The sequence below is a fragment of the Eutrigla gurnardus genome (assembly GCF_963514095.1).
Source record: "Eutrigla gurnardus genome assembly, chromosome: 16".
Classification (NCBI taxonomy): Eukaryota; Metazoa; Chordata; class Actinopteri; order Perciformes; family Triglidae; genus Eutrigla; species Eutrigla gurnardus.
In genome coordinates this window covers 11,690,322-11,718,275 of record NC_139927.1, presented here as the reverse complement: position 1 = coordinate 11,718,275, position 27,954 = coordinate 11,690,322, and the positions used below count along the sequence as shown (strand labels likewise).

Below are 27,954 nucleotides of genomic sequence, written 5' to 3'. Positions count from 1 at the left end.
TCCAGACTTTAATATCTCAACAGCTATTTTATGATTTGCTATGAAATGTTTTCCAGACATTCATGGTCCCCAGAGGATAGACCCTACAGGCTTTGGCCATGTCCTGATTTTTCTACCATTAAGTTCACTTTTTGCAGATTTTAGTGAAATAGTGGAGCACCAAAAAATGAGCTAAGAGTGAGTGAATATATGGACTTATATTCACCAGATGGCCAGAAACTCTAAATGAATTATAATTTGCTGGATGCGTAAACAAAGGTAACTGTTTGCTTGCAAAATTGCAACTTAAAACATAATAATTTGTCAGTGTTGTGTTCACAACTTGTTTCCACTGACCTCAAATGGCCAGAAAAGTCGGTTATTTCAGACTTAAGTAGTGTCATATGTTCTGTGTGGATTTGTTTCAGCTCAGAAGTTTTATGATGTTTTTGCTCAATTAAATATTTAAAACCACAAACTGTGTTTTGTTTTTTTTGTCTGTAAACAATCATTCCATCACATGGAAATCATTATTATGGTCCACAAAATTCAGCTTGACATATTCGGTATCTTTGAGAAGTTTTGTGGGTTTGAACTGTTTAGGGTGAATGGGCACAAAGTATATAATGATGATAAAAGTCATTCTGTATAATGAGTGGTTTTACTTTTGATATTTGAGTACATTTTCTTGAGACTACTTTTTTACTTTAGGCCTACATCAGAAAGTAGTGTACTTTGTGACACATTTCTGAATCCTTCTTCCACCACAAATGACCACCATTGTCCAAAAGCAAATAAGTACATTTACTCCAGTACTATAATATTTTGAGGTACTTTACTTGAGAAATGTCATGTTGTTCTACTTTGTACTTTGGAGGCAAATATAGGTTTTAATTCACTACATTTATTGACAGTTCCTTTTTTATAATCAAATGATAAAATATTATTTTTGGTATTTTCTACTTTTGTTGTTATTTATCATTATAAGTTGGCCTGCTGGTTGTAATTTCAGTAATGTGGTCATTACCCGTCTGGCAGATGGGGGCGCTGTGGAGCCGCGGTGTTGCCAGGGAGACGACTAAAACGCCAGGCTCAGTTCCACATAGCAATGGCCACAAGTGTCCCGACTGTGCCTGGACAAAACTCACTGCAGCGGCTGAACGCGGTCCCGTGAAGACCGGGGAGAGACCTTGTGCTTTTCCTGACCGTTACGTGTGCAAATAAAACACACTTTTTTCAGAGAGTTGGATTATAAAGGAATAGCCGAGTCCATTCAGCTTGCTGTATTTCAAGTGGTGAGTACACGCAGTCTGTCGCGGAACGGCTAACCGAACGTTACCGTTAAGCTAATGGTACGCAGTTAGCGGTTTTAGGCTGCTAAGCTAAACTGGTTGCTATTGATAATCAGTATTAAGCAATAAAACTTAGCAACATTGTGATTGTAAATGTGCTGTTGTGTATGAATGTGTGACACACTGCGTTACTTTCGTAAAGTTGCAGGGAATAGCTAATTATTTCTAACGCTACACAATAGGAAAGACTCCACCGACGACTCATTGAAATACCTTAATTTTACTTTGCCTCGAGCCGAACCAGATAGTTTCTAAACCACAGAACTCTGAATAACGTATGAGAAAAGTTTCTATTTTGACCCTCAAGATGTAAGTAGCTAAATATAGCAGAGATCTGGGTGTCGAGGGTGTAAACTCAACCGAAGCTCAGTTTACCCATCATGTAAGTTTCAGCGATAAACATTACCTCTATGATAGCAAATGTTGTTAGCTTAACAAATTACAAGTTCTATACTGTCGGAGCTGTAACTGAGTGACATGTATACAAGTAGTTTCTGAGCGATTTCTAAAATAAATTACTGAGTGGATTTTTGATCAACCGACATTTGTCTATTTCTGTCTGTTTCTGTATGTTTCTGGCTTGTACTGGCTGTGAAATCAAAAATCTTAAATGATTTGTTAGGACATGTGAGAAAATGAAACGAGTGTTACCACATTATGGGATATCACATGATTGTAGTGTGATTAGTTTGTTAATAGGACATGCCCCTAAAGTAGTATTTGATGAGTATGTTTATTCTACCAAATTGTATATCCGTGTGGAATATTCACAGACTAAGTACCACTGCAGTTGTTTTCAATATATGTTGTTTCATCAAGGGGAGTCGAGTCAATTTTATTTATATTGCCCAGAATCACAAATTTGCCTCGGGGAGTTTTACAATCTGTACAGCATATGACATCCTCCGTCCTTGGACCATCACATTGGATGAGGGGGGGGAAAAAAACTTCAGGGAGAGCAACTGAGGAGGGTTCCCTCACTCCAAAGGGACAGGCAAGCAGTAGATGTCATGTGTATATTATAAACAACATAAGAAAATTACAACATAGTTTATTATTTACTGTAGTTTATGTCTTAAAATGAATGAGATATGTGTTTATCCAATTTTAGATTGAACTCTACTGAGGTATTTTTCATTTGTCTTAGTTCCTGTTTTGTAAGTATTTTTACATTTTTGACCTTCCAGTGTCATCTGATGCTTTTCAGTCAGTGGGTTTGCCGAGGTGAGCTTGATTTTCACCGTCTAATTTGACATCACATGACACGATGAGGTCTTATTTTATTTTGCAGAAATATTTCCCCATCTACCTGACACCAAACTGTCCATATTGCCTTGTTTGTTTATATCTAGGTGGGTGTGTGCACTTCCATTCATTCTCGCTCTTCTACACAGGTCCCTTCTGTCCCTCCCCAGCATCCCTCCCAGTGCTGTTGTGTCCACTGAGCTAGTCGGGCATGAGATCCCAGCCTTAATTAAGCCCACAGGAACAGATGGCCCGCTGGCAGTCTCTGCTGTTTGTCAGCCGTACACCGCCACTCTAAACGTAGCTAAATGCTCCAGCAGGGGAGGGGTTTGGGAGCTTGGTCCAAGAGCTGGGGGATAGATCTGCCAAACGTAATTAGCTGTGGGAAGAAGGTAGAAGAGAGGGAGGGCTGCTATGAGGTAGCTGGTGACATGTGTGTATGACTGACTATATGACATAAGGCGGCTGTCTGTGACAAAGCCATGTTTATCCTTTTGGTACTTGAGGTTTTCATGCACTCAAAAGGGTGTCTTTAAATGTCAGGCTTAAGTAGTTATAAGGGCAAATATGTAACTTATTATTTTTTTCACAATTCCACGAAATATGCTCACAGGTGTGTCAAGCCCAATGTATTCATAATCCAGAATAATACGCATATTATCCTAAAATTGATGATAATCAATCTCAATCAAAACAAAGGGACATCAAGTGGTAGCCCAGTAGTTATGTGTCTGGCATCAAATTCAAATGCAGTATCTTTATTTTGGTATCCCTATTAGGCTACAGATGGATATTTTTGATTAAGCTGTTCATGAGGACGAGACAGTTGGGGACAGGTGTGTCCAAGCAAACGGCTGGGTGATGCTGAACTGAAGGGATTTGAGGTGACTGAGGCCAGAGAGCTTTCCATGTTAGGAGTTAGATTAGTGGTGTGATAGTTGAGAGGAGGTAGGAGTAAATCTGGGCTTGTATTGAAGAGACAGGCTTTTTATATGGCAGGAAAGCCATATAAAAAGTAACATTTAAAAACAAAAAAAAACTATATACATATAGCTGTTGTTTTAAATGTTTTTGTTGGACTATATCAATCAATTGCGTAATCATACACGTACAAGTAATGAGTTGATTCAGGACTAAATGAATAAGATACACCTATCACTGTCTCATCAAGTATAGCAAAACAGGGAATGCATTGGGGACCAAGACTCCAGACTTCTCCAGTATCTTTAGTATTGTCAGTTAAGCCATCAATCACTGGGTCAGAGTAGCAGCCAAACTGGTGCAAATCTTTTTTGACAATGATATGCTTCAGCTTCTGTTAATGGTTCCTAAGGATGTATTAAAAGCGACAGTCAAGAAGTCCTTTATTTAGCCTGTTCTTAGCCTTAAAAATTATTAAATTTTTTAAAACAAACCTGACTTTGTTTATCATGTGAATGCATTTTAAGTCTCGTGTTTGTATTTCAGGATGACAGATCACAGAAAGCATATAAAGGACATCCTCTGCTGGCATACTATGGCCTCTGTTTTGAGCAGTGCCTCCTATCACTCAAGCAGATCTCAGTAAACACTGCGGCGGTTTGAGCTGTATGCTGCTGCAGAAAGGATGATCATGTCCCATATGAACGGTTATGTGCAAGAGGCCTCTGGTCAGGCCAAGAGCCACAGGGAGAGGGCAGTGGACTGTCCAGGGGAGGAAAGTAGCCTTGTCAAATCTCCACACTGCAGTGCCCACATGGAGAGGATTCAGCACTACCAAGAGGAGCTTAAGAAGAGGAGAGAGGACGACAGCAGGGGGAAGCATGACATCGACCCCAATGCTTCACTGAGGCTCAAGAAGCTGTCCCAAAACCCAAAGGTGGGCATTGACAATCCCACATTTGAAGGGAAGGAAAAGGCCACCAAAGACACGTGCTCCCCGGATCCTGTAGCTGGTGAGTTGAGAGGAGGAGGGCAGTGAGTTTTACAAAACGAGCACCATTTCCACTGGTTTGTGTCTTGGTCCCAACTCTGTAGTGAACAGCAAAACATGTTTTACATGTTTGATTAATTATATTGATAATACAAAACTATTTTGCATGTACAATACATATGTTAACACAATATGTTCATACTATTTTGTGCGCACAACTCGTCGAAATGGATTAATTGCCTCCACAAATGTTATTCACAAATAAATAAGAAGTTGGATGGGCTCATTAATCAGTCAGTTGTTATTACAATTGGTTGAATTTATTTTATTACCCCCACCAATTAGGTTATGCTTTTGGTTAGGTCTGACCAAAATGACTGGACTGGTTTCTATGAAAGATGGTGAAGGGGTGGGTGCATCATTTTGGAATGGATCTGAATCACAGGGCAGATACTATATTTTTCAGTTATGAAACTGAAAAATAAATCTTATGAAATAATATATCCATACTGTGTGCTCTGATAAATCTCCAGTGTAAAAATTCAACTAGTAAAAACTCAAAGCCAAGTCTCGCTTGATCACAAAACGAATACTCGAGTTGCTCAGGATCAAATTCAAGACTATCACGAAGAACCACAGCTTTATTCCTCCCACATATTGGAAATCTTCCACCGCTGTTCTTTAGAAATTTGCAGTTTTGCCCTCCATGTGTGACACACCTGTCGGACAGGTGTGGACAGGCTGGCAGGCATCACACCCCTTAGAAAGCAGCGTTGTAGAATCTGGGTGAATCAAGGGCCTACTGTAATTCCAGCTGACCTAACATGACTTAACATGTTTGCACCTTCAAAAGTCATGAAAAGCCTCTTCATTCCTTCATTCCGCACCCTCCTAAATATGAATGTGTGCATATTATATGAAGTCTTTCTCTTAGAAAGAACGGATAACTTGAACCCTAATTTGCAAAAGCACACACGCTTAGCATTTTCAGTATTCCTGAGTTACAAGACGATAGAAACCTGTGTTTCCCTGTGCTGCTTCTGTACTGTTTCCCCTCACTGTTTCTGCCTCTTTCTCAGAACTGGCGGAGTTGCTTCAGGCTCTGAAGTGGGTGCAGCACTGCCTGAGTGATGCGCAGAGCCAGCAGGATGTGGAGCTGATAATGCAGCTCCTTGCCAAGGAGGACTTCAGGAATGCCTACAGTATCTTCAGCGCTGTATCCCAGCAGATGACCCGAGTCACTCCATCCTCACCCCTCACAGCACAAGCCGAGGATCTCTGCCAGGAGGTAACAGCTCGTTAAAGCTGAAAACAAATATTGCGTGGCGGCACTCTTGATCTTGCTGCAGTATAAAAAGTAATGGAAAAGTAGGAGCCGAGTGGTAATCTCAGTATTAGTATCGCAATCGGTACCTGTTACATTGTTAACACTGCTTGGTGTGTAAATGTAGGTAGTTTGAGGATCAACAGCTCCAGGTGCAACGGAATCTGTGAATATAGACTGACTTGTACCCAGAATGATGAATAACTCACTTCCATATTCAGCCATTGGTTTCAAGATGGTTTTGGACCATATTTAGAGACAGGTTCCTCTGTGGGTGACGTACCCGAACAAACTAAATGAAGCATGAAAAGTCGTCTGCTTGTGTTGATGATAAATTCAACAAAGCTGCCCAAAAGACAGCCATGACATTCTGAATAATTATGAAATGTAAATTGTCTTGTGGTTAACAAGGTGAGTGAAAGAAAACAAGGTGTTTGGTGGATCCCGGCCATGCGTGAGGATTGTGTGAGCTGGAAAAAGGAGACAGTAGGAAGGAGGAATTTATATTGGATCATTTGGGTGAAAAGTGGGTGAAGGGACAGGATGATGGACAAGGAAGGAAAAAGAAGAAGGCGTGAACCAAAGTGTTTGGTATTAAGCCAGTTTGGAACTAATCAGTATAAAACAAAACAGTGTTTTTTATTTGACTTCCCTGTCCACTGCTGACTCCTGAGTCCCCTGTACAGAAGAGAGTGGCAGAGAGCAAGAAACCCCACTCTATCTCTATATTCAGCTTCCAGTAGGTGGGAATGTGCCACACCTGACTTCCTCGTTGACAAAACGCAAGCCGGTTGGTCTCCACTGAAGCAAAGCGACAGTAATTGACTTGTGTCCCTGCAGAGCTGAGCCTCGGCACGCCGAATGTTCAAATGCAGCCTGTCGCACGGAGCTCGATCCCCTGTAAAAAAAAAAAAAAAAAGACAGAAATTGTGATATGGTTTGCTATGAATTAGGTATAAGCTCTATACAACAATGACAGGCTACACCCGCAATAGGCACTTCATTAGGATGAGTGTCAACTTTTGATAGGGGTGACATGAAAGAACGTAATACATGCTTTCCGGGGCAGTAAGACTGGTGCAGTGTGGTTTTTAGCTGATGGCTAGATGTGTAAGAGTCAACCTTGTTTTGACAGGACAGGCTGCTGGAGTTCATTCAAAGGACACCAAGCAGCACTGCTACAGAATTTGTATTCTAGTCTCGACAGCAGTGGTTTGAGGATGGAGGGGCCGGGCGAGATGATCTGCTTTGCTGCTCACACACACGACACGTTGTCTTCCTGCGCCCCGGTAAATCGGTGTGCGCACTCACCAACCAGGCACGGCTCCTGAAGCGCTTAACAACGTGTAATAGTTTGAGCTGCAGTTTGTCTGAACTAAGTGGCTGTGCTGTGTGACACTCAGATTGGCTGTCGGGTAAACTAATCTCCCAGCAGCCCTCGGTGCTGGCCGAGTGCTGCAGCACACCGCGGGGAGGAGGCCAGGATCTGGGCGGCTAGAAAAAGAAACTCCAGCAGCTTACAGTAGTGTGGGTGGAGATGCAGCGCTGCTGGGGAAGGGGGAGGGGAAAGTGCGTCACCTTGTTAGTGAGGACTTTGATTAGAGTAATGGATGAACTAAGCTCTAAACAGGTGACGGAGAGGCAGGAAGACGGAGAAACAGAACACCAAAATGCCTCCTGTTATGATTCAGTCCAAGCCACAAACAATAGCAGCTTCCCACTAAATTATATAAGAGAAAGGAGGGGAAAACAGAGTGGAAAGTCTGAAAAGCTATGGAAGAGAAGTGAGACTAGCTTTCTTAGATTTTGTACAATACAAGATTCTCACATAAACACCCGCAATAAATGAGTACAGACCACACCGGGAATCAAACGTGTTTGCACTCGTTCCGAATGGGCCACACTCACAGATGGCTGAAATCGTCTGTCTCAGAGAGGGATGACGTCACGATAATTGTGAAATTCAGGGACAGAGGCTAACATTTACGGAAAGTCTCTCCTGGAAGACATTCATCGTGTTGCACTTGGTTGTTTACATGAAAAGTATCGCTCTTAGAGGCAATTTAGCTCACTGTCGTTCTGGGTCTGTGATTTTTGTTTCAGGTCCAGAAGATTCTCCAGTCCAGCCATCAGAAGGAGGGTTTGGAGCTCAAGGCTCTGCTCACCAATCCTCATCTCCAGGTCAGATGTCAGCTTGCCGGTTGTGACTTATAATTATAACCAACCGTATTATTATCAGACGGCGCCAGTGAGGCTCAGACCAACTCATTAATTTAGGTGATATGCTGATAATTGGAATACTGGAAATATAAGCATGGTTATACTTATTCCAATAGGGTAATTGTTTCTCTTGCACCTTCCACTGGGATGCCAGATGACAGGATTAAGTATATACAAAGAGGAAAAGATTGTACTTACCTGCTTACCAGTTTAAAGGCAAGTGAAGGACAGTTTCACTTTGCCACTTTTTTCAAGGTTAACAACCCTCTGTTTTGTTCCAAAGATTAGGCTAGTAGCTGACTCGGGAAAGACCATTATGGGTTTAATGAGGGCCAGATCTTTTATTAATGGAAAAGCATGATTGGTAAGTTCTTTGCAGCAGAGAGCATGTCAATGTCTTTGAAATGAATTAAAAAAAGAAGGCAATAAGAACATTTCTTTACGATTTACGATTTTTTTTTTCTGCGATGAGTTTTATTTTATTTTTATTAATTAAACCCTTATTTAACCTTTAATAAGATTTGCTCGCATGGGTGCAAACATTGTCTTGCTGACAAATAAATAACATTTTTAATTGAGGATTAATTGTAAACTGAGTTTAGCAAAAAAAAAATCTTGTTAATTTTTTGCAGCACAGCTGTTGTGTTCAATGGTCACTCATCAAAATGATGCGATTGCTGGCAAAGGAATGCCAATTAATCTCCAAATAGTTTGCTGAAACACTGTTTCACCTCTCACTCTGCTGCACAGATTTATTTTAAACAGCTTGTTCTAAAAATGAAGACTGAGCTAATGTGAGGAAAAGTGGGTCAAGACAGTTAATTCATGTAGAAGGAGGGTTGATTTTATTTTCAAAAAGTTGCTATGTAACTGGGGAAACACAAAGTCAGGGTTAATACAACATTTATTCAGAGAAAAACGGGAAGACTTAACCGTACATTGACTTTTTCCTGAAATTGGAACCTTGTGCTCAGGTAGACACTTTATCTGCCTCAGCTGATATGGTCATCTCTGGTCATTTGTTGAAATTCTCATTAATTCCTACAGTAATATTAACTAATAACAGCAAACAGTCAAATCAAATGCTCTGAAAATAGGAAACATATGGTATCTGTGACTGAAATAAGCCCTCCCAATCATTCAATTTGAGCTGAGAACCTGTCTAGCTGCCTGTCTCGCTACATTCACACTCTGACCGTTCACTCATGTTGTCTTCCACAAGCTGCATGGCCACTTTCTCTCTAGATTTAGCAACTTTTGGCACCAAGGGGTCATCGGAGGGGTCGTGGTCAAAGTAAGCTTGCACGTGCATCTAAAGGCAGGGTTTACAACGTCATGGTTGACATTGCATGCATCCAGACATGCGTTCTCACACAAGCACACACCCACATCATTAGAGACTTACCACAGTCTGTTCGCCACTGTCATTGGACTGGGTTCTGGCACGCTCTTGCTAGTTCGTCAAGATTGCCAACCCTAGCTTTAATTCACTTTCTGTGTGTTGCCACTTTTGAAAGATTGACTTCCCTTGGTGGGAAAATTATGCAAAATGATGGCAGTCCACTCGAATAATCACTATGTATTAAATGCAACGGGCCTACTGGCATGGTATTATTAAATAAAAAAATTAAACAATAAAAAATGATTAAACCATTGACAACTAAATTCTAAAAAAAAACTAAAAAGTTTACTAAAAAACGAAAGTCCTATAACTTCTAATCTTATTCTTCACTTGTTAAAACATCTATCATGTTGACCTTTAGCCAGGTCCAATTTGGTTGTAACTTGTTAAGTAAGGATAATACGTGTCTACCTGGTTAATTTAGATGTTCCTCTCAGGTGTGCCACCTCCTCTCTCTTCAGAGAAACCAATAGACATCACAGGTACAGGCAGGTTTATTCCAAAGCTGTGCAATGGGTCACATTATAAAAAGTCTTACATCTTACGTTTGTCAGTTTAAGCTTCAGTGATTCTTCAGTAGAAAAAAATTGTCAGACATTATCATCCATTAGAGAGGCAGTAAGGTGAGAAAAGACCTCAGGTGGATGACGCTGCTGCCATTTCATGGTTGAGGGGTCTGATGTTTGACCTACGTGACTGTTGCCCTGTTAACCCCTCCACTGAGCTGGATCCACGTAGCCAGTGGGGACAGTGTGATGCGATGTGAGGCTGCCTTGTGGCACAGAAAGTGGAACAGATTATGTTGATCTCTGCGGGGAGCAGAGGCTCAGCAGGTCACCCTGTGGTCTGTACAGGACAACAACCTCATACCTAAAGCTAATGGACAGGTACATGTGTGAGAGGAATAGGCTCCATTTCACCATTTTAATTCTTAGAAATAAGCGTTCCAAAAAGGTTCTTCCTGGAGGGATGAGGTATGTGCAGAACAATTTCTTCTAAAGAACCCTATTTTCAAGAAAAGGTTATTCAAAGATTGTTGAAAACATGGGTGTTAAAAGATCCCCCCTGCCCAAAAACCCTAAAAAATTGTGAATGTGAACCATGTTTGTTGTGGGTTGCACTGGACCTCTTAATTCCTGGCCCTTTAGGCACCCTTAAAATCCTCCAAAGAGGATTCTGGGTTGGACCATTGAAGGGTTCTCTGTAGAATTTTTTTAAAGATGTTTCTAGATTTAACCCTTTATTTTGGGTTCCAGGTGGAATCTTTAGAAAAATGTTCTACCAGGAACCAAAAAGGGTTCTTCTATGGGGACGAGCTGAAGAACCCTATATGGTCCTAGCTAGCACGTTTTCTTTCTGAGAGAGTAGGACAAAGTTTCCCCGCCAGCAGGGGAGCCGAAGGTGTTTGATGATTGATGGTGGTGGATCCCGACTCTTAAATGCAAGTGGAGATTAAGACGGATTGTGTGTACGCCAAAGCTTAGCCCAGCCTCCGCTCTCTTAGGTCCCCTTTGCTGCAGGATAGAGAAACTAATTTGGACCGACGGTTATTAATTGTGAGGCACAAAGCGCTTGTCACATTAAATGAAGTGAAGGAGCAATCTCTGTATTATATCTGGCTTAGAGGTGGGTTTGCTGACTGGTCTGGGGGGTAGGCAGGCTTCTGGTTGCAGGTGCATGTTTAAGGAAAACGCTTTTGAAATGTTTTGGTAACTTCTTTTTCATCCTTTTATCCTGACAAGTGCAAACCACTTAATAAATGTTTGTCATGTTGTTAACTATGCTATATGATTTATGATTACTTTATTTCCATCTATAGAGATGCCCAATCAGAAGCCATTCCCTCATTCATTCCCTCTACCTCACACTGCCTTCTCCCTTATTTTTCCATCCATGTTCTTGTCTATTCCGTGTTTGTAAAACTTCTGTACGTCTGTACTGTGTGTCTCTATGTGTGTCTGTGTGTTTGCTGAACGTGACAGGCACTGATGCAGGCTCATGACAGTGTGGCAGGACAGGAAATAGCAGAGGAAAGTTTCACCCAGTACATTGGAGAGACTGTTAAACTGGTGCGGCTGGAGAAGGCCCGTGACACTCCACTGGTGAGACGCCATCTAACACTCCTTTAGAGACCTTCTGTTATAGCTGTGTACATGCTGTATCTCTTTATATACTTTTTCACAGCTTCAAAGGCCAAACAAGTATAGTTGTTACGCTGTTACGCATCCAAAGACCAAAGTTAGTACTGTATGTAATTATGAAACTATCCATGCAGCATTCAATTTGAGTTATTTAAGGAACACCAAAAACAAGAATGAAAGGTGGTTTTATGTTTTTGTGTTATTCGTTGTTGAGGTTTTGTTTATTTTGTCTAAGTCCAGTTAAAAAAAAGCCTTCACCATTCTCCACTACTCACATTTATCATCTGGGTGTGTCATTGTCAGTGTACCCACAAACCAACAGGGCAGCAAAACACTTGTCAGTTTAGCTCCAGAAAACTGAAAAACATTAACAATAACGATATATGAGTAATGATGTTCATTGTACGTGACGTATTCCTTTGTATTCAAACTTTGCAAACTTGCATCTCTCTGTTCACACTTATATGAGAGAATATTATTGGATTTGTGTCTCATTTGTGTGTGTGTGTGTGTGTGTGTGTGTGTGTGTGTGTGTGTGTGTGTGTGTGTGTGTGTGTGTGTGTGTGTGTGTGTGTGTGTGTGTGTGTGTGTGTGTGTGTGTGTGTGTGTGTGTGTGTGTGTGTGTGTGTGTGTGTGTGTGTGTGTGTGTGTGTGTGTGTGTGTGTGTGGGGCCATCAGGGTGCAACTGTACGCAACGACATGGATAGTGTGTTGGTGAGTCGTGTGGTGAAAGGTGGAGCAGCAGAGAAGAGCGGCCTTCTCAGTGAGGGAGATGAGATCCTGGAGATCAACGGGGTCTCTATTCGTGGGAAACACGTCAACGAAGTCCACGACTTACTGGTGAGGGCCAGTTATCCAGTGATCTTTAGATTTTTTTGATTTTTTTTTTTAATGCATGGGAAGCTAGCTCTGTGTTTGTCTTAATAATAAATAATGTTAAGCTAAAATGTGGGACATTTAATGCTATAAAAGGCATTCAAATATATTCATAAAGTGGTCCGGTACTAAGACCACCTGTTCCTGCATAGCTGGTGACATTAGGTCTCACCCATAATGCACCGCTGTTTTAATTAATGCCAGCCTCAGAAGTTTCATCACATGGTTGTTTGTAGGTTTCATCTTTCTTGCTCCTTTTTTTCTTATATTCAATAGAAACACTCACTACATTTATTTCTGTGCCAATTTCAACGTCATTTAATAATAATGCACCCTCAAAATAGAATATACATCCAACTGCAAAGAAGTAGAACTTTGCTAAAAGTTTGAGGTCTATACAGTCAGTGAGAAATCTAGCTTTATGGAAATGTGATCCCTGCCATGTTTAATTGATTACTTCTCATCTTATCCATCAGCAACAAATGCAAGGCACGCTGACCTTCCTCCTCATCCCGAGCTCTCAGATTAAACCTGCCGCACACAGACAGACTGTGGTAAGTCTCTAATGATGTGGGTGTGTGTGTGTGTGTCTGTCTGCATGCATGCAATGTCAACCTTGACTTTGTAAACCCTGCCCCTAGATGCATGTACGAGCTTACTTTGACTACGACCCCTCCGATGACCCCTTTGTGCCGTGTCGGGAGCTGGGCCTGTCCTTCCAGAAGGGGGACATCCTCCACGTCATCAGCCAGGACGACCCCAACTGGTGGCAGGCCTACAGGGACGGAGACGAGGACAACCAGCCTCTGGCTGGACTCATTCCAGGTAGGGATAAGACCAGGGCTGAATATCAATATGTAGTTAATTTCTTCTTAAGTGCAAATAAGAACCGCAAGGACAAGTTGTAACCAATACAGAAAATCTAGAACAATCATGTACAGGTATGGTAAACTATATAATAATGTGTTTATATGTGATGATGTTACAATGCATATACCAGATAAAACAGCGTTTTGTTTTGTATGTATCCTTTTTATATGTTTTTTTTGCATCCAGCCTGTTTGGTATTTTCACAATCTGCACTGTGTATGAGGTTCAAGCATGTGAGAAAAGGAGGGACAAAATTGGAGTGAGCATCTTTGATTGCAAGGTCACTCGGATGATAAAGCAGAAATGTGCAAATAAATGATAATGCTGCTCGTCAGCATCAGCCTTGTAACACACAAACAGCACCGTGTGCATTTAGTGAAACTGGCAAAAGGCTGGACTGCCAGAAAAAAACAATGACAGAGTTAACAGTCTGGTACGTGAATCATACACATCTGCATGATCGTACATTTTAAACCTGTGTAGATTACATTGAACTAAAAACTCTTATGCATTATATGACACACACTTAAAATAAACAATGATACTTGATACCAGCATATCATTAATGCATAAACTACACAGGCCTTTCCAAGTATTCAGTCACAGTAAAGTAGTGTGACAAGTAACAAACCTGGCGCTACAATCCTAGTAGTAAACACCGCCCGTCTGGCACATCAAGCAGATTAAAACAAACGCCTATGAATGATTTGCGATTACTCTCTGACCCATGTCTGTTGTGGCTGGAAGAAAATGAGGTTAAGGGTTTTTTTTTTTTTTCCTTTTCGTCAACACGTCTGGAAATGCTCAGAGGATTATGAAAAACAGTTTGAAGCCTAGAAAAGCCTTGAACTTGTTTGCAATGATTGCAATTTTCAGTTCCCGAGTGTAGTGGTCCAGCACATGTTCTCTATACACTATCTTTAGAGACATAATATTGAATACCAAACCAAGACATGTGGAAAGCTGGTCCACTTATCTTTGCTTTTTCAGGGAAAAGCTTCCAGCAACAGAGAGAGACCTTGAAGAAAACCATAACCGACAGGAGTCGTGGTCACCAAGGTAAGCGTCAAATGTGTAAACAGTATGTGGGGTAAAAAAAATACAAGATTTGGTGTTTAGATGGTTGTAACAAAGAGAAATAATAATGCCCTTTTTAAAGCAAATGTTTGACTTTTCTCCAGGGAAGATTTGGTATGCAAAGAAAAACAAGAAGCAGAAGAAGAGCACGTCTACCTTGAGCAGAAACACTGGTAAGGTTCTTTCTTTCTTCTCACTGTGTTTCATCCGATGCTTAACATTTTGAGAAGTGGGTTGCTGGTTTGAGCAGGTGCCCCCTCTTCCTCAACCGCCACTCTAGAGGAGCTACGCTCTCAACGCACAAAACTTCTCATTTACCACCTGTGAAAGCCGGCCTCTGTCCTGGGCAGCCTTCAAAGTGACCACACATTGTCAGTGTTAACCCCAACCGCTAGCCAGAGTTGACATGCCGCTCTCGTAGCAGCTTGCCAGACTTGGTGTGTCACAGGTCAGATTAGTCCTGTCTTCACAGACGGGATCAGAGGAGGCACCAACAGGTGTCCAGCAGGTGACTAAACGGATTCAAGGGGGATGTGTGATGTTGTTGGTTAGGAAACACATATATACTCAGACAAACACACACACACACCTAGCTCAGTGGCCAAGAGTAGCAGCGCTATGTGTTGCTGAGAGGGTCCAATAAGAAGCACATTGTTATGAAAGACAAAAGCTCCATACAAACAGAGGAATGATGACATGATAGTGTGGTAGTTTTACCTCTCACCATCCCAAGAGCTAGAAAGGTTTTGGTATTTTAGTCAAGGTGGTTTCATGAATCCCTCCCAACCGTCTCTTCAGACTTCGATGACGTCCTGACCTATGAGGAGATGTCACTTTACCACCAGCCCGCCAACCGCAAACGCCCCATCGGTCTGATTGGTCCTACAAACAGCGGCCACGACGAACTGCGTCGGAGGCTTCTGTCCATCGAACCGGAAAAGTTTGCAGTTGCTGTTCCACGTGAGTCCACGCCTGGTCAAAGCAGTTTGTTTTGTTTCTTCAACTGTAACTGCACAAAGTTCTCACATGTCTAATGCCAAAACATTTAACTAACAACTTAAAAAGTTGTACTATGAATTGAGAAAATACTACATACTTTAATAGTGTCAATCTGTACAAAATAGCTATTACTTTTTGCAATAAATCAAATCGATCCATCTATCCAGACACGACCAGAAACTCAAGGATACACGAGCGGAATGGACGCGAGTACCACTTTGTGAGTCGGCCTGCCTTTGAAACCGACCTAGCAGCAGGGAAATTCATCGAGTCGGGGGAATATGAGAAGAACTTGTACGGCACCAGCACCGACTCGGTTCGACACGCCGTCAACTCCGGACGCATCTGTTTGCTCTGCCTCCACACCAGGGTAGGAGACTTGTTACTGTCTGAACCATTCCCAGCATTGTTTCTGTGCAGCATGTTAATTAGAAAGCACATTCCATCCCCGAGTCCTGATCTCAACCATTGTGGCTTGGCCAGAACATAATGACGCCTTTTGCAGATCCTGAACTTGAATCACATTGTTTTTTTGGTTGATTAAAAAGTCATTACTGCAGACTGCAAACTTTTTATAGTCAGTAGAGGAGACGCCATAGTAGTGCTTGGTTAGTTTTTTCCCTCCCATTTCATATATTCCTATGTTCCTCTCCTCAGTCACTGCAGGTATTGAGGTCCTCCAACCTCAAGCCGTTTGTTATCTTCATCGCTCCTCCTTCTCAAGAACGACTACGCACCCTGCTGGCCTCAGAGGGGAAAACACCAAAGGTACTCACGGTTTCTCTCATAAAAGTTAATATGCATGTGATTATTTGCGAAACAGCAAATATATTTTAGCAAAATTAAGTATTTAACATTCATCACCAAAAAAAACCCTGTCTTCGGGCACTCCTGGTACTCCAAATACAAAATACACCAGAAATATATAGTTTTGCATCACATCATTAAATAACCAACGCTACATGACTATCAAAGCATTCATATCTTTAAAATAAAAAAAGAAATGATGACCATACAAGCATTTAAGATGTGTGTGCAATACATATAATTCAGGAGTGACCACTATTAAGAGCAATGTCTTGTTTTCTGTGCACAGCCCGAAGATCTGAAGGAGGTTATCGAAAAGGCCCGCGAGATGGAGCACAATTTCGGCCACTTCTTTGATGCGACCATCGTGAACATGGATCCAGACCAGGCTTTCCACGAGCTCCGCCGGCTGATAGACAAGCTGGACACTGAGCCACAGTGGGTGCCCACCTCCTGGCTGTGCTAGAGGTCACAGGGTGTCACTGCAGGGAGGTTCAGGATAGAAGCCAAGCAGAAACGAATGTTCCTGGAGATTGAAAAAATGATGGACAGTGCCGATTGTCGCTGGATTTTCACTTGCACATTCTCCTCGTTTGTGGATGAGGTGATCTTTACCACGTTGCAGGGATTGACTCTTTCTTACTTTCTTCATGTTGGGGTGTGTATGTGTACGTGTGTTTGTGTTTTGTTTTTCTGTTTGTTTATCGTTGATCACAGTTTTATGCAAAGTCATTCACAAAACTGTTTCTATGCTATTCTTAATAGTTATTTATAATTGTACATACATATATATATATTTTCTAGGCAACAGGATAAATATTTTATTGTTACATTTTGCTGATAAAGCGACAAACCAAAAGCTGTTTAGGTACCAACTTGGGCAGCAAGTGCAGTGTAACGTCTTCCATTCAGAAACACAGAAGAAGAAAAACGCTGTAACCTGCAGTTTTGAGGTACGTCTTCTACACCAGTGTCAGTATTATTTTGTGTTGTCTCATGTCTCATTTACGCCGTGATAACAGACCTCCAATCTAAGGTGTCGTCTCTAGCTGGTTACCATTACTTTCAGTCCGTAAGTACGAGTTGTTAAATCATAAGCACAATTCTGGAAAAGTGTTAATAAAATCAGATATTCATGTGAACAAGTGATGTACATACTGACGGCTGATTTCTCTTGCATGATTTCTTGAAATTAGATCACATTATTGGTAATATTGGTGTTAACAAAAGCAAACGTGTACCAACTGAACTTGCAAAGTCCTACAGTGACTAATAATAATGTGTTGAATGTAGCATTCTGATGCAAGATGGCTGCCATTCCTCATCTCGCTGGGTTACCCAAACAAGTGGACGGACTGTTTCTCAACACACATTTAAAGAAAGTTGATGCTGCAGTCTTCCCAGTCCTCTTTTACTTGACGTATTGGAATTCATTTTTTTTCAATTGAATTTAACTGAAAAACCCAGGGCATAGAAAATCTGTTGTTCTTCTCATCATAGTAAGACATCCAAGCATTGGTTGGATACTGATAACATCTTTATTTGGGTGAAGCTTGGGGGCTTCGTCGACTTGCACACAACATTTTACAGTAGAACCACTTTAGGGATTTCTGGTGCAATGGTAAGTGTCCTCAAATGATGTAATGACAACCTTCACAACACAGAATCACACACACACACTTCTACAACCACCTTAAAATTTACAGCATGCAATGGCTCTTGATGTTGGAAGGAACCTGAAATATCTACAAGTTGATCGGTCACACCGAATGTTTCTTTATTTCACTTGCAAACCACGAGTTGTTCATATTGTCAGTCATTCACTGACTTCCTTGCGGGTAAACAGCCATGTTGGGCGATACTCGGTACCTTCCAGCAGTGGAACGATAGAACAAATTATCACAGACAAGTACACGAAAAACAACTTTCATCACTTGCATGAGAGGACATACACATGGCCTGAGAGGCACAGAATAAATAGTATAATGGGTGACGTTGGTGACTTGTCTGCCTTCAGAGCGCTTCACTCAAACAGCAGGTCTTCGTCCCTCTCCTCCGTCAAAATGTTGGTGGGCTCTGCGATGGGACCCAGTTTAGCCAGGCGGGCAGCAATCTCTAGTTCTGTCCTTTCCCTGAGCTGCTTCTTCTTCTCTTGGATCTTCTTCAGCCTGGCAGAGGAGAACGTATTTTCAGCGTTGCATCAAAAAATAGATGATTTGAAAGTGCGGGTTGTTCACATTTAAAGGGTAAAACTAGAAAAAGCTTTTCACCTGTAGAACTCCTCTCGTTCTCTCTCATCCAGTTCAGTGATGATGTAGGTGAGGGTGCGATCGATGCGGGGGATAATCACTGCAAAGTGGGATGAAGATGAGCTTTAATATTAGTATTTATAGTCCTTAATGCTTAAAGAAAAGACATGCATGATGTGTGTGACTTTACCGTGCTCAATAGCGTTTACACGGCGGTTGGTGATCTTTATGGCTTCATCCAGAGTGACGAAAGATGTCTACAGACAGAGAGTGGGCAACATCTGTTAGAATATCTCAATTACACATTTTTTTTTAAACATATAAAGAAAGAATTTTGGCATTTTGACTAGTATATCAAGCATTCAATTTCCAGTGAAAAATATGCTTTTCATATGAAAAGATAACTCATAATGCAGGTCCATTTCCAAGTCTTACAGTGTTATATTTGTGCATATGAAAGAGAAATATAATGGATCATCCTCATTATTCATGCATTCACTTTTAAGCAGCATTTTAATTATTAATAATTGTATCCCACCATTGCCCATATGGCTTTAGAAGTAATACAACCAAGCTGAATGAAGTGCTGTGTATTTGTAACAGTGCCCCCTACCTGTAAGGAGGCCAACTCCACCAGCAGCTCAACAGCTCTGGCGTAGTTCCTCTTCAACCTGGAGAGCTGCTCTCCCCCTCTGGCCAGACCAGTGAGCTCATAACCTGAAACACACAGTGACAACGTTGAGAACTCTCTTAATTACTTGTCACAAAAAGTAATTTGATCTAAACGTGACTTACTGTCCCCGCCTTCTTGGTAGTGTTCAAAAACTGGAAGGGTGACACCTAAAAAAAGAAAGAAAAACATATGTGTTATATGTATAATGAAGCATAGAACTTCTTATCAGTGGTGATTGTAAAATATATAAGATAAGGTAAGATATTAATTGGGCTAACCTGCCACATTGTCTCTCTTGGCTCTGACCTTCACTTGGGCTTTGTTGACATTCTGGATTACAGTTGTGCTGTGAACAGACTTACAGATGTGAGTAACAGACGCCCCCTGCACTTAATGCGACATCGCAAGATCTTTTTCTGATTCTTACCTGAAGTCTCCAGCTGTAAACTTGGCTTCAGCCAAAGAGAAGGCCGCCTCTCTCATCACCTCTCCCATCTTGGTCTTAGTCTGAGAAAAATGATGAGAAGGCCACGTTTAGCAAACCATCAGGAGTTATACTAGAAAGTCGGGCGATTAATCATTTTCAACTGACTTCAATAATTTTGCGGAGGATCTGACGGAAGCGCATGGAGAGGGCATCGGATTTCTTTTTCAGCAGGTTGCGGCCAGTCTGTGCCCCTTTGAGTCGAGCCTTCATGATGGTCTGAGCCCTGCAAGCCCAACAAAAAACATATTAATGCTGTATTTGGAATCTCACCGATTACATTGTCAGTGTACAGAATTCAAAGATTTACAGAGGTTATGTACATTCTTTGACACACATGGGTAAATGAAACACTGGCTGTTATTTCGCCTGTCTACGTGGTGTTTTATGATATGATGACCTGTGTGTCTTGTGCAGCCACATCACAATTGGTTACATAACATAACATTCACTTTGCAGGCCTTTTTTTAATAATTAGGATAATGTAAATATACTTAGCCCACAAATCCAAATAGTAATTTCGGTTTTGGTGGCTCAACTAAACCCTCTCACAGATATTTGCAACCACTGACTGGTACTTCATCCAGAAACACAGCCCATGTTTAGGTTTTAAAATAAGCTGATTTGGTAAAATGATTAGATCTTACAGACACGTATCAGTAGATCCTCAAGTTACACGATGTAACAGTCGAGATGTTAACTATCTGAGTATGTTTCAGACACCATGGGTGTCACACTGGAATGGTATTAATAACATCACATGACAAAAGAAGGACTCTTCCTCTTTTAAACAGTAACCTGCTACTGATATGAACTACATTCAGACATGAATCACACAGCAGAACAAGAAATGTGATTCCATCGCGTGACATTAACCAAACTTGCCAATAGAGAAGGGCAGTAAGCAATAAGTCAACAAACAGCACCATAATATCTGACTAAGAGGCTACACTGTGTTAGCAACTAGCTAGCTGCTTACATTCTGGAGGGGAATACGTCGATTCTCTCTTTTCCAGACATCTTCTCGTCCTTTGGTCGATGATGACGGTCTTCTGATTAGGTTCGTTTCTTAAAATAAGCACCGACACGTTAGCTGTTAACCTAATTTGTTAGAGTATACACATAACACAACAAATCCGTAGTTTTTTCGTGCAGGATTAGAAGCCGTGTTCGAACCGATGGTCGTGATCTTGTCCGACTCTCCGTGATGATCAGCTGGTCTCCCGGTCATGTGACTGAACCCGGCGCGTTCTGCACATGCGCGTGTCGAAGAGCCCTGACGATCTCTTCCGGGTCGAGAAATTAGCACACCCATGAATTGAGCTAGCGGCTCCGGATTGTTCGTGTAAAGAAAACACCGAGGGGATCATAAGCGGACATTTAAACACTTCCAGTACGGAACATTCGAGTGTGTCGTTCTGTAACCATATGACACAGGTGAGTTTTTATTGATAACCGTGTTTTTTTTCACCGGGGAGTGTTGAGCGGACGGAGCTGCTAGCTGCTAGCTGCTAGCTAATTGCTATCATCGACAGCAGTGCATGTGCCGCATGTGAGTTGTTCACCGGGTTACTAGCTATAAAGCTAACGGCCATTTAAGTAACAGTCTTTAACTTGAATACTCGTCCCGTGGTATTTATATTTGTAATTGTCGCCAGTTACAGTTGCTGTTTATGACCTGCAGCCATTTTAATCGAGGCTGGTACTGTCGTAATTGTGTTTATGTCGGCTAACTAAAACAGTAAAGGGCTTCTCGTTTGTCTACGTTGCATCAGCCCATTCACAGACAAACGTGAAATAATATCTCCCGTGCCCACGCTGTCAGTTCGTTTAATACCATTTAATTTCCGTGTGGTCATTTGGGGATTGTTTTCCAGGCTAAACGCAGTATATTTGGCCTGCTAAAGGGAAGAAGAAGAAAAACACCACGAAACAATTAACAAGTTGTCATTGAAATGGTTCTGTACAAACGTTGTTCAGCAAATAACGGAGGGGTCTTAATAATATTTTGTCAACCCTGTTTATGTCACTGAGGATACATTGGACTACTAAATTATAATACATATCAGTTTATCAACTCGTTAAATCTTCCATAAATTACCATAAATATGAATAAACGCATCTCTAAACTTTAGGAAAGCCGGACAGTATAACTTTCATAGGAGCTGTGTTTAGAGTGCAGTGGTTTGTTCCAGGAATTAATTAATCCAACCGTTATCCGTGAACCTTGAACGCATCAGTGATTTAGCAGTGGATTAAAGTCCGCGTGATTATTTTTTTTATTCAACATTTTATATACAAGTCAGGTCAGGATTTTTTTATTCAAAGTTTTATATACAATATTTTTATTATATATTATATTATATATATTTTATATATATATATTTTATATGGGTAATTGGCTCAACAGCACTAAGCCAAAAAAAAGTGTGCCTGTACCTCTCAGTGTAATCACCATGGTGACAGTGTCATTGTGTAGCTGAATTATTGGCCCTGTATTTTTAAATGGCCTCAGCAGTTCCCAACCTGTATGGCTTGTTGTGACACATTTAAAAATAAAATAATATCTACTTTGGTTTTAACACAGACTCAAACTGTAGAAGCCTCCCTCCAGAAACACAGAAACCATCATATGGACATTGACACTAACATTAAATTACTGTGGCATTGGTGGCATGTTTTGGAGGATTTGTTCATATTTTACCCCCGTCTCTCTTTTGTTTCAATTCTCTCAGCAATGCCGGGGCTCAGCTGTCGATTTTACCAGCACCGGTTCCCAGAGGTGGAGGATGTTGTGATGGTGAACGTGAGGTCCATCGCTGAGATGGGCGCCTACGTCAGCCTCTTGGAGTACAACAACATCGAGGGCATGATCCTCCTGAGCGAGCTGTCACGTCGACGTATCCGCTCCATCAACAAGCTTATCCGCATAGGCCGCAATGAGTGTGTGGTCGTCATCCGAGTAGACAAAGAGAAGGGTGAGTGTAAGCAGGTTTGCAGGGGTACTAACAATTATAGGTGAAGGTCATTGGTGGTACGTTTAGTGTTGGATCTAGGCCGGCATGTGGGGCCAAAGTGGCAGGTGGGATTGGGGAGGAAGGGTGGGGGTCCAGTCATTCTACCCTTTGCCACCACATCAAATTCAGTTCTCAAATTTAAAGCTTCTTTTAAACATTCATCAGTTACTTTTCCAAATTGATATAAACCATTCTTCACATCAGCATAAATGACATCCACCAAAAGTTGGTTCTCCTGTTACTCCCATTATTTCCTTCTTCCGAAACGGTGGTGAACACCAGGAGCAAATGCCTTCAGTTTAGTTTTCATCGAAACAAAATTCTGACCGGTGCGTTTACAAAATGCCAAATTAATCCGAGCACACAAGGCCAACTTCAAACTGAGTGCTTACACCAAATAAAACGCATTTTAACAGAACGGTGAGGGGAAAGCAGCATCGTCCGTCCGTTTTAATCACATTTTCAAAAACACAGCATTCTTCAGCACGCTAGCAGGTTCACAACTGAGCGTGTTTGTATGCTGCCTTCTCGTGCTAGTCGGAAGATCCTGCTTCCCACTTATGAAGTCGGAATTACGAGAATGTCATGTTCAAGTGCTTTGTTGTTGGGAAAAAAAACAGCATACCTAAGGTTTGCCAAAACTAGTCTGTCGTTTCTTTTCCATGGAACTGAACATGAACCTTATCGCTGGCCTCTATGTGCCTGCTCACCACAACTTTGCTCTCCGTCCTTCACATTACGGTTAGGGCTGTATTAAATGTAATTTATTTACATCCAACGTTTTGATTGAGGTTTCAAATGAAGCTACAAATGTCTTATATTTTGGGATGTCATCCTGAAAAATATGATTTTGTTTTATATATGTCATTTGTGGTGCTGTTAGATCGCTCTGTTACAACAGGTGTGTAACTCTTTGTGTGCAGTGAAATAAAAAATAATTATTATTGATTGAGTGATTGAAGCAGCTCTTTTCAATAAACCGTTGGACTGATGGCTGAGTGCCACGTAGCTCGCTGTGTGTGGGATTAAAGAGTCCCAGAGAAAGGGGAAGTTGTTAATAAACTTGAATGTCAACTTTATGAAGGAAGCGGCGGTCTATTCAGAACGGCCATGTTATGGTCATATGATTGAATTATGATATTAGAGATGATAGCCGAATGTTCAACAGAACGTAATGCTGTGCTATTGTGGCTCCAAGCACAGATACAGACTTGAAAAGGGAGCCAGTTTTTTAAAAGTGGAGACATTACTATTACATGGATATTTTTAATTAAACTGTTTATATTCTTATGCATTTTTATTCATATAACTTTAACTCTATTTGTTTGTTCTATTTCAAGGCTATTGCTGTCAGACACTGAACCTCTTGGTGGACAATATGAAAATAGACGGTTGCCCAACCATGGAATATTTCATATTGTGACAAAATGTCACAGTATATCTTCTCCGCTTTGTCTCTAGGATACATCGATTTATCGAAAAGAAGAGTTTCACCGGAGGAGGCCATCAAGTGTGAAGATAAATTCACCAAATCTAAAACTGTAAGTCAAGGCTTGTTCCATTTTTTTTTATGAATTATTGAAATAAACATTTTCAGCATTGTTAAAGTGATTTGTTCATATGTGACAAATATATCATACATTTATGGATTATTAAAAATGATAACATTCTGTTTGGTGAATCTGAGCTTTTGTATTGTTACTGAGCTGATGCGGTTGTTGTGTTTGCAGGTCTACAGCATCCTGCGACACGTTGCAGAAGTACTGGAATACAGTAAGGATGAGCAGCTAGAGAGCTTTTACCAGCGCACCGCCTGGGTGTTCGACGAGAAAGACAAGCGACCAGGATACGGCGCTTATGACGTCTTCAAACAGGCTGTGTCGTAAGTGGTTGTTTCCAGTGTGTTCATGTGAAGCTACCAGCCCCAAAAACGTATGCGATGTGTGTTTAATTGGATGAGGTCAAATCAAATGGTGTTCATCTTCCCTCCACTAGAGACCCTGCCATTCTGGATGGGCTGGACTTAACAGTGGAAGAGAGGGATGTGCTGATTGATAACATCAACAGGCGACTCACTCCACAGGCTGTCAAAATCAGAGCAGGTAACAAGAGCGGCGAGAGGTTTTCAGGGTACAATAACCATCTCAGAAATATCGCAGTATATCAGTTACAATGACTCAAGGAATGAGAAGATAATTATTAACAGAACTAAAAACCTGATAAAAATACCATGTAACTATGCAGTCTTAAAATAGAGCATATAGTTTAAAGCAGGAAAGAACGTTAAATTAACTACTAAATAAAGCATCATATCTGTGAGCTGTGTTGATAATGAATATATATAATGTAGGTTTATGATGGCTCGGCCACACTGTAGAGCTGTCAATTTACCTCTACTGTTCTAATTTCATTCCATATTTTTTTTAATATTTGTATTATATTCAAATATTTAATGCTCAAATTCAGCCTATTATTAATATTAACTATACAACAGCTCTCAGTGATGGCAGGAGGCACAATAGACACTTGGTCACTTTATAGTTGTGTAAAATAAAACATTTTATTTCTAGTCACTTTCTATTTTATATAGCTTTTGTATAGTTTCTAATGTATGTTTAATGTATAATGTATGTTATTGCTACTGGATGCTTGAATTTCCTTCGGGATCAATAAAGTATCTAACTAACTAGACGTTGCCAATGCCATGAATGGCAATGTGGTTGTTTTACTTCCTGCCCACTAGAGGGCGTTCCAAAAACATTCCAAATAAATATGTTGAATTACCAACAGCTGACAGGTTTCTAGATAGGTAATAATTAAGAAAGGAAAACAACCACATTGTCGTTCTCCTGGGGATGCTATGTCCCGTTGCCATGGCTACGCCATCCTCGTTTCAAAGTAATTTCCTTTTATTTTCTCATGTACATCCTGCTGTTGGGAATCGAATGCCAATTTCAGCATTCGATTAGTACTGATTTTCTTTTATATTCAAATTTTATTTGATTCCCAAAGTTCATTCCAACAGCCTTACTGCACCACAATGCTCTGGTCTAGTCCTTTAACTCACTCATTTATGCCAGTTTCGTTTTCTTCAATACTGTAGATAAGCAAATGTTCACACTCTGATAACCTTAGAAACTGGTTTACCGCTACAACCCTACAGTTAACAATGCACTCTGATGTGCCATTGTTTATTCCAGCTGTGTCCTGATAGCTTGAATTAAGTGACATGGTGAAGATGTGACCGAGAACCACAATTAATTAATTTTTCTCTCTCCCAATTGCAGACATTGAAGTGGCGTGCTATGGGTACGAGGGCATTGATGCCGTGAAGGAAGCTCTGAGGGCTGGGCTTGGCTGCTCCACAGAGGCCATGCCCATCAAGGTAACACCTGAAAATGATACTGTTTTATATGTGTACGTCTATATTAATATGCTGCAGACTTAAAGGAATTACCAGCTTTCACCTGCTGCTTTGTTGCATCTATGGGAGAGCCATGTCTGAAGATCTCTTGGTGTAAAAGTGATGCAGTGTAAATGAGATCGTTTTTTAATATTATTAATCCGTACTACTGTATTAATCGTTTTTTGTTGCTTGTTTTGTGTCGCTCGTTCATACTTGTACATTTAATTTTGGACAGCTACTCTTTGTGCCCCTAAAGTTTTATTTATTTATTTATTTATTTATTTTTTAAATAACTGAATTGAACATGATCATCTTCTTGGTAGATCAACTTGATCGCTCCCCCTCGCTACGTGATGACAACGACCACTCTGGAGCGCACAGAGGGTCTGTCTGTCCTCAACCAGGCCATGGCTGCTATCAAGGAGAAGATCGAAGAGAAGAGAGGTGTCTTTAACATCCAGATGGAGGTGAGTGATCTCAGGTTCTCATTATGGCTTCTTCTCGGCATCAAGAGTTGCCAAAATACTACTTCGAAATGTCTATGATTTGACATGTTCTTTTTTTATTATTATTTGTCAGCCCAAGGTTGTGACCGACACGGATGAGACGGAGCTCGCCCGGCAGCTTGAGAGGCTAGAGCGGGAGAACGCCGAGGTGGACGGAGACGACGACGCCGAGGAGATGGAGGCCAAAGCCGAGGACTAGAGTCGGTCCTCATAGGAAGGCTGTTGGGAGGGGAAGAGAAATGTGGACAGACCGACTACAGTCACCCAGTCCAGCAGATGTTAACTTTCACATTGCAAACTTTAACTGGTGTTAATGGTTCATTGGCAAACGTCCCAGTTCATTCTCTAGCAAGGTTTGTTTCAGAAGATGGTAACACAACTTCTTGTGCAGACATGGAAGGAAAGTTAGATTACAAATTAAAAACCAGTATTGTTTTTATTTTTTAGTTTACCAATTTGATTAAATATCTCTAAAACAACGAAAGCTATTTACAAGCAGTGGCCTTCACCTACCCCTTGCTTAAGAGCCAAGTGTCTTTAGTATCAGTGGCGCTTTATCTCTGGCTGGTCACCGGATGGGATTGATTTTAAGGGGGGAAATGCATAGGCTTTTCTGTCGAAACAACAGTCAGTGGTGACTTAATGTGCTTTTTTTCCCTTCCAGTTAAAATGTTTTTTTTACTGGAAACCCTGCTCGAGCTCACATGGCATCAATAAAGTCCCGGAAGTTTTGATCTCAATGTGTCTTTGTCCGCTGCTGTGACTAGATTGAGTGAAATGTTACCAGAGCATACCTTTTAATTGTCATCCGTTTTCTTGTGATAACGAGATAATTTTCCTCTGTTTTCCTGCGATAACGAGATAATGAATGAAACGTGATAGGCGAGATTTCAAGTTCGGTATAGTTGGAAATATATTTACAGATTCGATCAATTAATCAGAAGTGACAACACAAATGATGCCTCCGTCCCACTGTAATATCATAAACTACGAGCTACAAGGACCAAAAATGGATCTCTATGCCTAACCTCTTTTGCCCCAAACCGGCCAACCTGACCCTCAAGGATACCCTTGATTTGTGTAGTGATTTTGGAGTCTCTGTACTGTATAACAGTGGAGTTATTGATTTTTGTCTGCAGCGTCTTGTTCTTGTCTTGTAATTTGCAGACGGGCCCTGTGCACTCCCCCAGCTGCCGGCGGCGCATAGAGATCAATTTCTGGTCATTGGAGCTCGTAGTCTATGACATTACGGTGGGACAGAGGCATCATTTGTGTTTGAAAAACGTTTCACTTCTGATTTATTGATCCCGGAAGTTCGAATCTGTGAATATCGAAGTTCGACCAACTTTACCGAACTTGAAATCTCGCCTTTTACGTTTCATTAATTATCTCGTTATCGCGAGAACACGGGTGAA

The 27,954-nt window shown here is 41.1% G+C and overlaps 4 protein-coding genes across 6 annotated transcripts in view; 3 read left to right on the top strand and 1 right to left on the bottom strand.

Annotated features, from left to right (window-relative positions):
- Positions 1 to 27,954, top strand: part of hsp90ab1 (heat shock protein 90, alpha (cytosolic), class B member 1) — a 62,421-nt gene that overhangs the window by 15,211 nt on the left and 19,256 nt on the right. The gene's annotated exons all lie outside the window — the stretch shown is intronic.
- pals1b (protein associated with LIN7 1, MAGUK p55 family member b) lies at positions 1,088 to 17,349 on the top strand. 3 transcript variants are annotated; one of them, XM_084030407.1, is made up of 14 exons: positions 1,088 to 1,274; positions 4,044 to 4,510; positions 5,568 to 5,776; positions 7,916 to 7,993; positions 11,429 to 11,536; positions 12,254 to 12,415; positions 12,928 to 13,005; positions 13,093 to 13,276; positions 14,312 to 14,380; positions 14,503 to 14,571; positions 15,197 to 15,358; positions 15,565 to 15,767; positions 16,055 to 16,165; positions 16,494 to 17,349. In XM_084030407.1, exons 2-14 carry the CDS (start codon positions 4,183 to 4,185, stop codon positions 16,668 to 16,670), a joined length of 1,938 nt encoding a protein of 645 aa, XP_083886533.1. In that variant the 5' UTR covers positions 1,088 to 1,274; positions 4,044 to 4,182; the 3' UTR covers positions 16,671 to 17,349. The 3 variants fall into 3 exon arrangements, with proteins under 3 accessions (XP_083886533.1, XP_083886531.1, XP_083886532.1); XM_084030405.1 differs by having other exon boundaries at positions 11,417 to 11,536; XM_084030406.1 differs by lacking the exon at positions 1,088 to 1,274 and adding an exon at positions 3,441 to 3,460 and having other exon boundaries at positions 11,417 to 11,536.
- atp6v1d (ATPase H+ transporting V1 subunit D) lies at positions 17,726 to 20,816 on the bottom strand. Its single transcript, XM_084030222.1, has 9 exons — positions 20,590 to 20,816; positions 19,719 to 19,836; positions 19,554 to 19,633; positions 19,405 to 19,472; positions 19,249 to 19,293; positions 19,067 to 19,170; positions 18,644 to 18,710; positions 18,475 to 18,553; positions 17,726 to 18,372 (listed from the first exon to the last, which is right to left on the bottom strand). Exons 1-9 carry the CDS (start codon positions 20,628 to 20,630, stop codon positions 18,228 to 18,230), a joined length of 747 nt encoding a protein of 248 aa, XP_083886348.1. The 5' UTR covers positions 20,631 to 20,816; the 3' UTR covers positions 17,726 to 18,227.
- Positions 20,887 to 26,918, top strand: eif2s1b (eukaryotic translation initiation factor 2, subunit 1 alpha b). Its single transcript, XM_084030154.1, has 8 exons — positions 20,887 to 21,047; positions 22,346 to 22,588; positions 24,089 to 24,168; positions 24,358 to 24,509; positions 24,623 to 24,729; positions 25,915 to 26,012; positions 26,357 to 26,500; positions 26,613 to 26,918. The coding sequence occupies exons 2-8, from the start codon at positions 22,348 to 22,350 to the stop codon at positions 26,736 to 26,738; spliced, it is 948 nt and encodes a 315-aa protein (XP_083886280.1). The 5' UTR covers positions 20,887 to 21,047; positions 22,346 to 22,347; the 3' UTR covers positions 26,739 to 26,918.